The sequence below is a fragment of the Arvicola amphibius genome, chromosome 1, assembly GCF_903992535.2.
Source record: "Arvicola amphibius chromosome 1, mArvAmp1.2, whole genome shotgun sequence".
In the NCBI taxonomy this organism is placed as follows: Eukaryota; Metazoa; Chordata; class Mammalia; order Rodentia; family Cricetidae; genus Arvicola; species Arvicola amphibius.
Genome location: NC_052047.1, coordinates 155,740,034 through 155,756,440, shown reverse-complemented (window position 1 = coordinate 155,756,440; position 16,407 = coordinate 155,740,034). Strand labels below are relative to the sequence as shown.

General features: G+C 35.9%; 2 protein-coding genes across 2 annotated transcripts; both read left to right on the top strand.

Moving 5' to 3' along the window:
- The first annotated feature begins 5,119 nt into the window (after positions 1 to 5,119).
- LOC119799915 (olfactory receptor 9I1-like) lies at positions 5,120 to 6,070 on the top strand. Its single transcript, XM_038309783.1, has one exon. The coding sequence runs from the start codon at positions 5,120 to 5,122 to the stop codon at positions 6,068 to 6,070; it is 951 nt and encodes a 316-aa protein (XP_038165711.1).
- Positions 6,071 to 15,002: 8,932 nt separating this feature from the next.
- On the top strand, positions 15,003 to 15,947 carry LOC119801125 (olfactory receptor 9Q2). Its single transcript, XM_038311596.1, has one exon. The coding sequence runs from the start codon at positions 15,003 to 15,005 to the stop codon at positions 15,945 to 15,947; it is 945 nt and encodes a 314-aa protein (XP_038167524.1).
- Positions 15,948 to 16,407: the final 460 nt, after the last annotated feature.

Here is a 16,407-nt window from a genome sequence, read left to right as displayed (position 1 = left end):
GTTAACTGAAGAGAGCATGTGAGAATTTACCATGAAGTTAAAAAAACAAGACTAACTACCAATAAATAATCATGGACTATGTAATGCAAATGCAATTTTGGCAAATTATATGTTTCTAACAAAAATATTGGGGATTTCAGAGGCAGGAAATATGAAAACGGAACAAAGAGAGTTAGTCACAGAGCTCCGGAAATGGATCTTGAGGGAGGTGGGAAATGATTCTGTTCAGTGCAGAAACAGTTGAGGTATGGTTATACCACCATTAATTTGCTGCCCTTTGAGTAAAAACTCATGCTTCCTTATGAAAATTGGAACATTCAGTACTATTGGATTTCAGACATGAGTTGTTGTAACTGGGTAGTGGCTGTAAAAACATGTACAGTGTAAAGAGACTTTTATGTGAGGACCTCTGATCTGAATTTCAGGCCTTTGACTAACTCAGCAGAACTTGCCTATTCCCTGTAAAAGCTATTGTTGATCTCCAGATCCTAGTTAGAAGTTGCCATGAAATATCAAAGGGAAGATTTTATCCACTAAGAGATGTGGAAAAGATGCAAAAATAAGCTTCTGTCTGAGAGAAATTGCTGGGAAAATGATGGGGGAGCTTTCCCCAAGAGTTTTAGAACCTGTCCCTGAAACTGATTTATGATTCAGGGGAATAATTCTCTGCTGAAAGCTTTTACTTGGCCATCCCCCAAGGCATTTTAATTACCCATTGGGTTTCTATTCAAGAAGAAATTCCCAAATGATCCATTACATTGAACTATGTGTGCAATCTTAGCTGCTTTCTAAAAATATTTAATGCATTTGTTAATTTGAATTCAAAAGCTCCAAGTTCAATAGGTAGATTCTACCACCTTACAATCTTGTAAAGATAATAAAAATTTCTAGACAAACTAGCAAAGGCCAATTAGGGCTGGAATAAGGCCATTGCTACTTGACCTTCTCTTTGGAATTTCTTTTTATTTGTGTGTATTAATGTTTTGCCTACACACAGTATGTGCACCATTATGTGCCTGATACTTGCAGAGGCCAGAACATGGCATCAGATCCCCTGGAACAGACGATTGTGAGATGCCATGTGGCCACTAAGGGTGGAACATAAGTCAGTGATGAAAGATGAAAGTAAAACAAGTGCTCTTAATCAATCGGGTATCTCTCTGGATCCAGACGGTCCCATCTTAGAGTAGCATAGCCATTCTAAGAGATCAGTTTCCATCTAAATGCATGGGTATGTATGGATCATTTTGTTTTGCAACTACCATCTTTCATTTTCTTTGCAGTTGGGTAGCAATAAGTACCTTTTAGAAAATACAGTTTCTTAAGAGATTTTCTCACCAGATTATAGAGTTTAGTTTTGATATTTCTCTGAGGACATGAATTCTGCCCTTCTTGTAACTATGCTGAAAGATGCAATAACCACATATAATACAGTTACATGTTTGGAATAAGACAAATTTACATTAGATTCCAGATTTACTAGTTGTTTTGACCTTGAGAAATATTCTTTGTTATTTAATCTTAGACTCCTCAAGGACAAAAAAAATAACACCTCTTTCCTAGGTGTAAGATCATGTGTGGTAAACATGACACATTGTGATGTTCTAAGAGCAGGTACTCATTGAACAAAATACCAGTGTTTGGAAAGCATAAAGTCATAAAGTGGTTTACTTGCAGCCAGGGGATCAATGTGGGACCTTTTTTGTTCAGTAGTAATATTTCAAGCAAATTATTTAGTATCTCTGGGCTTCATTTTTCTTATCTGTAAAATAAAAGTAAATTTTTGAATATTGTAATATGGGATTATCAGATTGAAAGGAAATAATAACTTTAACATGTTCAGCATCTACCTCACTCCATGAAGAAGCTCAAAAAGTGTGTAGTAGTGTTTTGAGAAACTGATTCTGGTGAAGTGAGGAAAGACACTATTTTTGAGCTCCTTTGATGATAACCCTCCAACTTCCCAGGGATTCAATCCTTGCAAGAATTAGGAAGAGGTTGAGGGTAGGTTGAAAGTTAGACTAAGTATAATTTTTAGAGTTAATCTCCTTCTTAAAGTTTCTATTTAGATAACATACCTTTTTTATTCCCCTCAAGGATCTAATATTCTTTATTGTATATTATAAATATGATATCAACTCATAAAAATCCCCTGGGTTTTTATCAAAATGTTCACTAACAGTAAACTAGTTTTTAGTAAGGCTGTTGACTTCTATTACTCTAGGGTCGAACCAACTTGATGTTGCCTCAAACCCTTTAAAAAGTATCTAAAAGAAATGGATATTGCCAGTCACATTCTGACAGTTTCTTTTGTAAAATACCTTAGATATTTATCTGTCAAAACAAGAAGGAGTGTAGAGGCATTTGTAGAGGTGTATGGTTATAAATATTTGTGAAAATGGTAGAGACACATTATATTAAATTAGTCATTTTTATTATGTTAAATTTTATAAAAATGACAATCCAATGTTACTACAGCAAAAAATTATTTATTTGTAATATATTTTGTGTGCTCATATATTTTGTTAGAGAATTAGCAACTTTAAGTAGTCAAGTTTCAACCTGAATCCCTTGGTGGGGAATGTGGTGCTAAGCTAGTGGGCAAATGGTTTTAGGGAAGCAGTTTATGGTAATAGAGACGGGGCTCTTTAAAATGGACAGTGATTCCTCTGCATGTGAATTCAATGAGGAGTTTTTATATCTGGTTTTAGTTTCTCTTCCATAAATAATGTAATGGCAACTGTCCAATGATATTATTGACAGTAATCTTTAAAATATTTAAATATCAATGTCTTTAAAGTAAGGATTATGTATCTGGGTTTCCATGAAGAAATTCTCAAAGACCATTTGGATGTTAGGAACTTTCATGAAGAGACAGAACGCATATGAGAGAAGGTAAATAGCATGTATGTGGGTGATGTGACTCGGCTCTGTGTAGTGGCATTTCATTTGTGTTTTAATAAATAAAGCTTGCCTGAAGATCAGAAAAGTACAATAGTCACACTGGCCAGCCTTATAGACCAGGCAGTGGTGACACACAACTTTAAACCCAGTAGCCACACTAGCTTGCCATAGAAACCGGGCGATAGTGGTGCATGCCCTTAATTCCAGAACTAGAGATGAATATAAAATAGAAGGAGAAAGGTCTCAGTCTCTGTCTCATTCTGAGGCTTCCTGGAGCAGGATCACTATTTTCAGACTGAGGTTGAGGTAAGAGCCAAAGGCTGACTGCTTTACCCTTCTGGTCCTCAGGTTGAATCCCAACATATGTCTTTGCATTTTTAATTAATCATATTATAGTTCTGTGACATATGGCAATAAGAAATTGTAGGAAATAAAAATTGCCATATCTCATTATGAATCAAATTAATCATAATCATCTTGAAAAAGTGATAAAACATAACATAAAAACATTAATTTCACTAGATATTTGAAATATCTGCCCAGAATCAACAGAATCCCTTTAATGCATGGTACATATGCAATCATAATAGGAAAACATCACTTAGTATTTCCATAACTGAGCAATCAATTCACAAAACTAGCCTTAAGAACAAGTACTTGTACAGGAATGGGATGAAAGACAAGATTTCTTTTAGGAGAAGAAAGTCTGAATTAAGAGGGATTTGCTTTATTTAGTGAAAGGCCAAAATAACTCATTATTGTGCCAAACTTGCTTATGTAAATCAATCTGTCACTCTGGCAATTTCTAATATGAAAATACATTGTTAATGAGATGCATAGGTAAATATAGAGAATTTATATGAGGGAAATATATTGTCTTTAAGCAAGAGAACAATATGTCATATTTAAAATCTATCATAACATTAGCAATAATAATAAATGAATATATTTAGGTCTTTTTAACTGGTCATTATATCTCTTACACACATTAAATTACTTAATACTAATAGAGCAATGGTGATGTATGCCTTTAATCCCAGCACTGGAAAGCCATAGGAACGAAAATCTGTGAGTACAAGGTCAGCCTGCTCTATACAGCTAGTTCTAGGAGAGCCAAGGCTACACAAAGAAGCCCTATGTCAAAAGGAAACAACAACAACAACAAAAAACACTTAACACTCACAACAATACTTTAGTACAGGCATAATTTTTCCATATTATAGATAAGAAATTGATGCAAAGAAGGAAATTTACCTTACTAAAGCCACACAATAAGGAGAAAAATGAAAACACAACATGTTGAATATGGTAGCTTCTGAGTTAGATGCTAAAAGACTGAAGTACAGATAAAAATATGCTGACCATTTAGGAATATGTATTTATTTATTTAGTTTCTCTCTCTGTGTATCTGTCTCTGTCTGTCTCTCTCTGTCTGTCTGTCTCTGTCTCTGTCTCTGTCTCTCTCTCTCTCTCTCTCTCTCTCTCTCTCTCTCTCCATCAGAGTGTGTGTGTGTGTGTGTGTGTGTGTGCTCTCTGTGGAGATCAGAGGACAACTCTTTGTAGTTGATTCTCTCCAGCACCTTGTGGAATATGGGAAACTAATTCACATTATTAGGCCTGTGTGCAAGTGCCTCTATTAGCTGAGCTGTCTTGCTGGTCCCTGAGAAGGTATTTTTTCTCAGCCTTCTTTAATAAACATATAAATTAGAAAAAAAGATACATGAATGTGTACTACAGGGACAAGTAGAAGAGAAACTATATCACCTTCAAATTTCTGTCAGAATTTCATGAAAAGAAGACATTAGGTGAATTCAAGTGTCGTGAAAAGCTAAACTGAGACCACTCTGTGAGAGGTTTGGACAGACAGATTTCATTTTTATATGTAATGATAACTGTGCAATACAAGAGATGTTGGAATATATGTTGTCTTGGTCCTTTTCAAACCTGAGGGTCACTTGTGTCTTCACAGAAATTTCCAAATATAAACCAGAATTCCATTGAATCAGAAGCAGTAGCTTAAGTCTCCGCTCTGTCAAATTTAGGAACTGCTATAGAAGAATAAGCCTGGGTCAGAATTTCTGAAACAAGGATTGAACATAAACTTATATTTTCAAACTCAGCTTCTACCATAGAGAAAAAGGGTTTGTACTTTAGTCCCCCCCTTTTTTTATATTACTTCATTCTCATACTCAGATTGACAGGTCACATTGATTATATGGCCAATAAAAACCTCACTGAAGTAACCAGGTTTGTTCTCCTGGGCTTTATTGACCTTCCCGAGTGGGAAACGCCCCTTTTTTTGGTGTTTCTCATCGTCTATCTTGTCACCATTTGGGGAAACTTGGGGTTGATCATTATCATACAAGTGGATGTACAGCTCCATACCCCAATGTATTTCTTTCTGAGCCACCTTTCCATGCTGGATGCCTGCTACACCTCAGTCATCACCCCTCAGATCCTGGCTACCCTGGCCAAAGACAAAATGGTCATCTCCTATGGCCAATGTGTTGCCCAGTTCTTCTTCTTCACCATTTGTGCAGCAACAGAGTGTTTCCTGCTGTCTGTGATGGCTTATGACCGCTATGTTGCTATTAGTAACCCACTCCTTTACACTGTTGTCATGAGCCCTAGAAGATGCTGGAGTTTGGTGGCTGGAGCTTATGGTGGTGGGCTGTTTGGGGCCGTCTTAAGAACTACATGTACCTTTTCTCTCTTCTTCTGTGAAAATAATCAAATAAATTTCTTCTTTTGTGACCTTCCACCTCTGCTGAAGCTCTCCTGCAGTGACACAGCAAATGTTGAGATCATTATTGTTTTCTTTGGGAACTTTGTCATTTTGGTGAATGCCTTGCTCATACTAATTTCCTACCTGCTCATCATCAAGGCTGTCATGAAGATGAAGTCTTCAGGTGGCAGAGCCAAGACTTTCTCAACATGTGTCTCCCACCTCACCGCTGTAGCTCTTTTCTTTGGGACCCTCATCTTCATGTACATACGGAGCAGCTCAGGAAAATCCCTGGAGGAAGACAAGATAGTATCTGTCTTCTACACTGTGGTCATCCCCATGTTGAACCCTCTTATCTATAGCCTAAGAAACAAAGATGTGAAGGCTGCCTTCAGGAAGGTCACTGGTAGATTCCAGGTTTCTCAAACCTTGCAAAATTGAGTGAAAGGACTACTTAGTCATTTTTGTTCCTACTATTGGTATTTCCTAGGTGCTATACTATTCTTAGAATAGAGGAAGCAAACAAATATTGGAAAATGCAAAGTACATAGTGGTGAAATTTGTGTTTGAAATACTATTGTATTCCCTTCTTACCTCTGCCTGTCATTATCAGCTTGTTACTTGGCTCTAGTAGCTACTGTTTTCTTGCCTCATCATTTATAAGATCAGATTTTGCATTGGTTCACTTGACTTAAATTCTGGACTTTCTCTCTTGTCTTAGTTTTCATCACATTACAAGTTATTTGTGTCAAAGTTCATATCATGGGCTTGCTGTAAATTGTGAAAAATGGATTTTTACTTCCTTTTCGATGTATAAATACTTGGTCAATGCAGTTATGCAGCATGCTGATATAGCAATGATATAGCACCAATTCCCTGCCTCGTTAAACTGCCCATCTGCTCTGGCCAAATTGACAAAGTTTGCAAATTGATTTGCTATACCTTAATTCACTGTATTTCTTCTTCTTTTTTGTCATGTTCTTCTAAGAGTTTCAAGATGAGATAAGCCACTTTATATATTCTTAGGCCTCCACAAGGGCTAAGATAGTGTAGTTTTTGAAAGACACACTGCATTGCTGTTCCTCCTCACACTTTAATCCATGTTGTAAGAGGCTCTTACTAAGCATCCTGTGTCATGCATAGCACATGAGTATAGACAGATATAGTTTACGCATACCTTATGTTCTGGGTCAAAGATCTGATTAAGGAGGAGAGGAACTATGTGCTCTTTACAAAACTGAGGAATACTTCAGAGCATAATATTTATTTCCTTCACTTCTAAATACAGAGTCTACATCAGTCAGTAACTGCTTTGGAAATATTTTTTCATTCCTCGAAATGGTCTCATTTGAAATTCAAGAAAACGAGAAAGACATTGTTACAAATAAAATTTTCATTTTGAAATCAAGAAATTATTTCCATGTTCTTCAGAGTCCCCAGATTATACAGGAGAATCTAAATCCTATTTTCTTTCTAGTGAGATTTTCGGTAAATTAATTTCTCAGTCTAAAGGAGGTATAATAACTCCGAATTAAGGAGATATTACAAAATTCATACAATGATGAATATGAGAAATCCCAGAAAAAAATCAGCTGTCAGTATCACCCATTCTTTTTCTTTTCTATTTCCTTAGGTTTTTATGTCAATCTATGATCCTTGCAAAAATTCTGTAACAACTGACAAGATTGAAAATGTTTATAAATCAAGATGGTAAAGAGAATGAACTGAGGGAAAGAATTAGTCTATGATTCTCAACATCAAACAAAATCAACTTGTATAAAAAACTGGTAGTCTTCAAGTTATGATTCCATTATATGTATTATTTTAAAAGTAACATTACTTTGTATTTAACATATTAAAATTTTCACAATAAATTTTATTTGTTTTAAACAGATATTTGTGTAAAAATCCTCTTTAAAAATGAAGTTTTTCTAAATGGGTGGTTACTATATAATTCCTGTCAATTGTTTCATTAAGCAAATAGCTGTAAGTTATAAATGAGTTTCCAAAATATTTCTGAAGAATGATAAAGACAATATTGGGACTTTTGAATAAAACCAGTATGATTTATCACTTAGAATTTTTGAAATACAGGGAGTTCACAAGGAAAGGAAAAGATGTACAAATAAAAATCTTCCAACCATAGAGGGAAAATGTCTTTTTTTAAGAAAAAAGGAGGTTCATGTTAATTATACAAAATAATTGTTTCTTTATGACATTTTCATATATGAATATAATATGCTTGCATATATTATCTCTTTAATTAGCTCTTGCTCTTCTCCCTCCCTCCTGTTGATTCCCTTTCATATCTCAAATAGTCTCCCTTCTGCTTTTATGTCTGATTTTATTTACATATTGTTTTCATAGAGGAGAATACATTCAGTAGTTGTCTTTTAAGAATATGGTTATTTCATTTAACATGATGATTGCTAGTTCCACCAATTATCCTTCAAATGACATGAATTTATTCTTGATGGCTGAGTAATACTCAATTGGGTATGTATACCATTTTTTTCTGTCTACTCATCTATTGATGCACACCAATCTACCATACTGTCTTCAATAAAAGCATTCCCTGGTTCTTCATTTTGATTGTTTTCCTTCCAAGTGATGCAGAGTGTTGTGTAAGATCATTATAATAACCAATCTGTGTTCTGAGATTTTATCTACATATTTGAGTAATTTGGGATTCAGTTTGGTAGTGTTTGTAATTGAATCTAGTGTTGTGCATGGTAATGGAGCACTCTACCACTTAATCAACTCCCAATATCTTTATTTGTATTTCAATCCTTCTGACTTTTAAATATTAAATAAAAACCTGGACATTAAATGTGACAAGTTCTTTTTTCTTTAAAATATTGTCTGGCATGGTTTATGATGGATTCAAGCACTTTAAATGTGAATAATTAGATTTCATGATGGGAGTAAAAGGCAGAAAAGATGAAATTTTAAGAAACCAAATTTTCATATTTTATGTAAGTCCTGGGAGGTCTAGCATGATGTATATAGAATCACCAAGAACCCTTGATTCTCTATAAGTCTGTGAAGTTCATATACAGATGCTCTGATTGAACTGAGAAACCTCATAACAGTAGCATGAAATGATAATTATCTCTCAATACATATATCCATGAGTATTTTGGGTGTCAGGATGGCAGACATTAAATATTTTCAATAAAATTAAGCTCAGTTTTCATTTCTCTATATCTGTGGTGTCTTCTGAATTTGTGATCAATAAGGGACTTGTGTGTAAAGTACTGGTTAATTAGATGGTTCCTAAATAGTCATAGCTTAAAAATAAAGTCAGTTATTGGCAGTTTCCTTTTTTTGGATCCTTAGACCATTTGCATGCAAATAAGAAAGCTTGAACTCTTTGACTTATAATACCCCTTATAATTTTAATATCCTAGGATAACCTACAAAAATCCTGCAGGTCTAAAATATGTAAAGTGACAGCAGGAGAAACAATTGTGAAGTGAGAGGTAACTCTGAATGAGGGTGGTGCTGCCAAAGTTCTTTCTAGGGATGTTTAGAGATACTGGTTGTTTTAAATCTTTATGACCCACCCAAGAAAATTTAACCATGAGAACTTAATTTAGACTTAAAAGCTACTCAGTCACAGGGCATGACTTTTTGCCTCAAAGGCTCAGGTATGTATGAATAGTAGTTAGATGAAAAGACTGCTTGGGAAAAGAGAGTGCCACAGCTTGTAATCAATTGACACAGGATCCTGTCTTTGTCTTGTTGGCTGTGGCTAGGAAAGTGATACTATTAGAGAGTAATGTAAGCCCAGCTCATCACCAGTGACTGTGCAGATACTTTACAAAACGTGCATCAATGTGGTTAGGGAGAGGAAGAATATTTTGCTACAATCTCCTTATTCTGCAGCTTAGGTGCCACCCATAAGCACATCTCCTTCCATTTGCAGACAGAGACATGCAAATCTCCCAAGAATTTCTAAATGTAGAGTTCAGAATTAACCTCCTGAGAAATATGAAAGAGAAGTCAGGAGTATGTATTCTGCAACCGGACTTATGGGCTCAAATCCAGATGTATACCTAGTATGAGACCTTAAAGGGCTGCTTCTGCTTTCTGTGCATAAATTATCTCCTTAAAGTCAGGCTAGTAATGTAATTAAGCTATGGTATTGTTGCATGGATTACACGAACTAAAACATTTAATTCAGTAATCTACTTAACAGTTGTCTTTCCAACTATGTCTATCCTAGAAGACAGAATTTACACACACATATGCTCTCTCACACACATATGTAAACAGATATGCATGTGTGTATATGTATATATGTACATGTATGTTTATATCACCTAATGTAGTCCTTAGGCATACACATTCTAGGGCAGACCCTAAAATTTGTTGACTTCCATTTCAAAGTTTAGTCTCAGGGAAAATGTTCTTGGCTAAAACTATTTCATAATCCCCAATTTTAATCACTTTAGGGGGGTTGTTTCTCCTCTTTTATTAGTTCTTTTAGAACTTTTAGCTCATTGTGTTTTGCTCTTATTTATCCTTCTACCACCTCCACCCTGCACCTAAGTTCATTGTATCTTTTACATCATGACTGATTTTTTTTAAAAAATTATTATTGTAAAGTCAATACAATCTTTAAAAATATTTTATGCCAAGTCTTAGAGGTACCTGCCTTTAATTCATTTACACTGGAGGCAGAAGCAGGTGAATATCTGAGTTGGAGGGCAAACTGGTTCACAGAGTGAGTTTTATAACATCCAGGGTTATACAGAGAAAGCCCCCAAAACAAATAAAACTCGTTTATATCTATGGTTATTTGTTTACATGTATGCATGCACACCATATGTATGCTTGGTGCCTATTGAGGCAAGAAGAGACCATTAGATCTCTGGAAATAGAGATGTAGATGATTGTGAGATACCATATGGATGCTGGGAATTTAATCTGGGTCCTCTGAAGGATCAGCCAGTGCTCTTGACTGCTCGGTGATGTGGGATTTCCCTCTGTATGCTGTGATTACCGTTAATGAATCAAGAACTGCTTTGAGCCTATAACAGAGCAGGGCAGGGCAGAGCAGAGCTAGGCGGGAAGGACTGGACTGAATGCTGGGAGAAAGAAGGGTAGAGTCAGAGAGAAACCATGTAGCCCTGCTAGAGCCAGACGGAACTTTAGCCATTAAGCTACGGCCACAGGATGATACACAGATTAATAGAAATTGATTAAATTAATACATATGAGTTAGCTAATAAGAAGCTAGAGCTAATGGGTGAAGCAGTGATTTAATACAGTTTCTGTGTGATTATTTTGGGGCTTAGCAGCCGGAAATGAACAAGCAGCCTCTTTACTACAATTGTGAGATACCATATGGATGTTGGGAATTGAATCTGAGTCCTCTGGAAGATCAGCCAGTGCTCTAGACTGCTGAGCCATTTCTACAATCTCTATTCTTACCACTAATGTACCTGTGTTGGGAGGAAGTATGTGCCACAATGTGCATGTGAAAGTCAAGAAACAACAATATAAAGTGAATTCTTTTCATATACCTTTATGAGGGCTCTAAAGATTGACTCAGGTTACAAGGCTTTCATGACAAACATTTACTCACAGAATCATCTCTTTGGTTTCAATATGCCTATTTATGAGATACGTATTTAATATATTATAGAAAAATTCAATATCCCTAACTAGATAGGTGAAGTTCATCAAATTTATTAGATGCTTCCTGAAACAGGGCTTCCATCACCTGAACAGTTAATTGCCTGATACCTAGGGATGATGGGGCAAATGAATGAACTCAATACTGCTTATGAAATAAAACTTTAAGGACTCAGCTATGGGATCCACTCCGTAACTCTATAGATCTGGAAGGGTGATATTTCTACAAATACATCCCAAGACCTTTCCCAAAAGAGGCATTTGCTTCTGAGGAGATAGTCACACTGTGACTAAAAGGAGCCATATCCGGAGGTGAATCATATGCAATTGTAACCATACATAAAATAATAATAAAATGCTGTGTTTTATTTAACTAATTACTGCTTTGCCGTTTGCAATTTGGACAATTTCTGAGCCTTTTTAAACTTATACTGTCTATTGGGTACCCTTCCCAGGAATACCAGACTGTTAATGAAATAGAAGGTCTATGCTTGAATGCTTTTGGAAATTTGTGGGTTAAAGTTGATATGGATTCTTAATTATAGGACTTTATGCATGCAGTTACACAGTATGATTCTCTATACAATGAATAAATAACAAAAAGTTGTCTTTAAGTGTATGGGAATACTAAACATGTCCTGAAACTTCTGACTAAGACTCCAGATACCATGCAGGAGCTTCTGACCGACTCTCAAGCTTCACTTCATATTGTAGTCACTTAGGGAATAAAATCAAAATATACTGGCATCTGGCTCTTACACTCAATTATACTCTCACTTAATTATTATACACTAAAATATCGGTCTTTGGATTTTAACAATTCCTAAGGGGATCTTTTTAAATTTTTTATTTAATTTTTTTTCACACACTAAGCACAGTTTTGTCATTCAGAGGGCCTAGTCTGGTCCTATGCAAGTTCCCTAGCTAGAAAACCAGAGTCTGAGAGCTCCGGTTAGCTCGGGTCAGCTGTCTCTGTGTGTTTCCTCTTCATGATCTTGACCCCTTTGCTCATATTATCTCTCTGATTTCTGCTCTTTCTTAGACTGGACTCAGTCTCAGTATAATTTGGATATCCATGTGTAGCCTTGAATTTCCAAAAGTCTTCCTGCCTCTGCTTCTGAGCTCTGAAATTACAGGTATCCACACCACAGATACCCTGGCGTTTTTAAATATGTATATCATATGCTTTGATCATATTCAGAAAACAGTGAACCTATGCAGTCACGTATTCCAGGATGCCTTTGTCATACAAGCAAGAGCTCATTCTTAAGAAACTACATTTTTTGTGATCAAGTCAGAGTTGATTAATTATACTAGCATCAAGGTGAGATATAAGAGATCTTCCTTCCAAAAATGAATTCCTTTTTGAGCAAAGTAAGAAAAAGATAATTCTCCATTACACTGTACTGAGAGTTGGTAAGTCATGCCATGGGGATTTGAGAGTTTGAAATTAGAAAGCAACTTTCAAAAATATTAGATACCTTGTTAGGAAATGACAAAATTGCTTTCCCTGGAGAGTCACCCCAGGAGCTAATTAGAACGCAGTACTGTGACAGTGAGTATAAGAGGCACATCAAGCTTCTTATATTCAGAATAGTTGGAATCAGAAGCTTAGGGATACTTGCTGGTTCCTTAAGCGCTACTATTGTAGTAAGAGTATGAAGCAATCTCAGGAGACCAGGGTCAGGGATGTATTGGTTTGCTAATGCTGAGAGGGAAAAGTGGTTCCTTGCAGTGAGAGTAAGACCCATGTCAACCATAGTGCTATAAATATGAGGAATAGCAGCATTTTTAACAAAAGAGAAGGAAGTCAAAGGAAATTAAGACGGAAAGGAAGCATGACTTGCCGATGGCTCCACATGGTGAACTGGATGAAGGAATCACACGGAATGCCAGACCACAAGTAGAAATACCACACCAAGAAGAAGAAAAGTACCAGCACAATTCAGGAAAAGACAACTCAGAGTTTGTGTGTCTATGTATTTTTTTTCTGTGTTCTCAACCCCATCGGATCAGTTCATCATTGGCCTGCCTTTAGTAGTAGCTGTTTTTCAAATCACCAGCTACTCTTTACGACTCTGTTGTAGAACATTATAAAGAGTGCAAAATCCTTCCATTCAAACTTCCTCATTAGTTATCAACACTAGACTGCAGAATACTTTCTGTTTTATTCTCCTTTCAAATATGTAAGTTGTTTATTATTAAACTTTTAATAGAGGCTTTGAAAATAATCAACCAATCATCATGAGGCTTTGTTAGATACCTGTAGGAGCTTATGTTTGCTCTCTTGGTTGCAAGGCTAATGCCAGTGTGTGTATGAGTGCATAATTATATAGAGTCTTTAATTATTCAGCTAGCGTAAAATAAGATAGCAGCTGTTTGTAAAGAATTCATACAGTAAAACTGAAAATAATATTCTATAAGTAAAGACTATTGTTGATTAATAATGTTTTTTGACTAATAATTTTGACTTATGCTGTTTTGTTTACAAAATATAAAATGCTCATTTGGACAGGACTGGTGAAAGAAATTCTTTGGTTGCTCAACATAATTTTATTAATGTGCATATTGCATGTAGAAAGAATATTTTTCAAGGAATTAAAAGTTACCAGATACCATTAAGATGAAATAATATGCTGTATATTCTATTCCCTTTGGTGACCAAATAGAACATACAATATTATCAATATGATACTTTTTCATTATGTTATTTATGCAAAAATGTTGGGCATTCCAAACTTCTTGGGATTAGACACAAAGTTAGACACAAGTCTATTCTTGGGAATATCCCCTTGTGTTATTTGTTTTGTTAGATATTTAACCACTTCTTTGGTAATTCACTGGCATGGTAATAATTGAACCCAGAAGATTTCCAAATATAGTACTGACAGCAGAACTTCTCTATGGCATTTTAGTGGTGTATGCTACAGAAATGCAGGTTCACTGATACTTAAAACTCATAGGATAATATTGTCTAAAATCCTAAGGTCTCCATCTTGAAATTTATGGCCTCTTGTGTCTGCTACCATCAAAAACAGCGCCACAAGCTTTCAAATACAGAAGATTTATTTTAGCTATTCTTTAGTTTTATTGTTCTTCTTTGGAAGAACTATATATCTGCATGAATTTTCTAGAAGAAATTACACTTCAAGGATTGTATTTCTGAGTGTTTCACATTATGCTTTCACTTGAAAGACAAATACAATTTGACATGAAATTTTATTTTTTAATAAAATTTTGCAAGTAGTAACAGTGGTTATTTACAGTCAAATGAGAGGCAGTTAGCAGAAGACGCTCACTTAAAATTCAAACAAGCGACTGTATGCCTATTTAGTGTATTTTAGCATTTCAATATCCAGAATCTGTTTTCATCAGCATATGGCTATACTAACATCTTTTGACAGAAGAAGAAAGGGAGGTTCAGAAAGGTTAAGTGTTACATAAAATCTAATTAGCTAATTGGAGAGCAGTTGTAAATACAAGCTCTAGGATGTCAGTCTAAGATCACTTGCTCCCCATTCCTACTCTAATAGAAATACCCATTGTGTTTTATCATATCCTAGAGTGAACTCTACATTTCTGTAAGTCTTCCTTAGCCTTAAAACTTTGTTAGACTCAAAGACCACATATCAGAGACTCAATTTAAGCTCTATTATTTGAAATAACTTAATCTTCCCTTGTGAGTCTCTTCGGATCTTGTCTTAGCCCTTACAGGTAACCTTCTAGATGAATGGCTGGGAAGAATTACACCTTTGTGACTGAATTCTTTCTGACTGCATTCACTGAACATCCTGAGTGGGGGTTCCCTCTCTTCCTTTTATTTTTGAGTTTCTACCTCTCTACTCTGCTGGGGAATACAGGAATGATCATCCTGATCCAGAAGAACCGTCGACTTCAAACCCCAATGTATTTCTTCCTCAGCCACCTCTCCTTTGTGGACATCTGTTACTCTTCTGTTATCATCCCTCAGATGCTGGCTGTATTATGGGAACGTGGCACCACTATCTCTCAAGTTCGTTGTGCAGCTCAGTTCTTCCTTTTTACCTTCTTTGCTTCCATTGACTGTTACCTCTTGGCAATCATGGCCTATGACCGCTATGTGGCAGTGTGTCAACCATTGCTTTATGTCACCATTATGACTGAGAAGGCCTGTTTAGGCTTGGTATTTGGGGCATATGTGGCTGGTTTTTCTAGTGGCTTTGTTCGGACTGTCACAGCTTTTACGCTCTCCTTCTGTGGAAGCAATGAGATCAACTTCATTTTCTGTGACCTCCCTCCTCTGTTAAAACTTGTTTGTGGGGACAGCTACATCCAGGAAGTAGTGATTATTGTCTTTGCCATTTTTGTCATGCCTGCTTGCATTGTGGTGATCTCTGTGTCCTATCTGTTCATCATTGTGGCCATCACAAAGATCCGCTCTGCTGGAGGTAGGGCCAAGACTTTCTCCACTTGCACCTCCCACCTCACTGCTGTAGCTCTCTTCTTTGGTACCCTTATCTTCATGTATCTGAGAGATAATGCAGACCAGTCCTCAGAGGGGGACCGAGTTGTGTCTGTGTTTTATACGGTGGTGACCCCATTATTGAATCCACTCATCTATAGCCTGAGGAATAAGGAGGTAAAAGAGGCCATTTTGAAATCTCTGAGAAGATCAAAGATTTCTGGAAGGCCATAATTAGCTTCTGTAAGGCCTGTATCAAGCAGCATCTTTCCTTTGTTTCTATGTTTTATTTTTTCTCAAACATCACTCATTTGGAAGGCTTCTGTAGACTCTAAGATAGACTCAAACATCCCACCTTCACTTTCGGACTTAATATTCTATGTACTACTTGCTATTGAATGATGAAATATTTTATGTATCTGATATGGACTATAGTCAAAATTGGAAATTAGATGACATGAGAACAGAGCATTCTTTGTCAATCTCTGTGCTTAATATACAAATCATCTAAAATAGGAAACGTTCTGTACATATTTATTGCATGAATCAATTATTACCAGATTTCAGTGTTAATCTCTATTTTATAACTTCTTTAGTCATTAGTTTCCTAAAGGCAAAATGGATGAACTCAATTAATCAAGTTCTAATTTTAAGGCTCCAATATACAAATAGCCAGGTGTTGGGAGCCATGAGG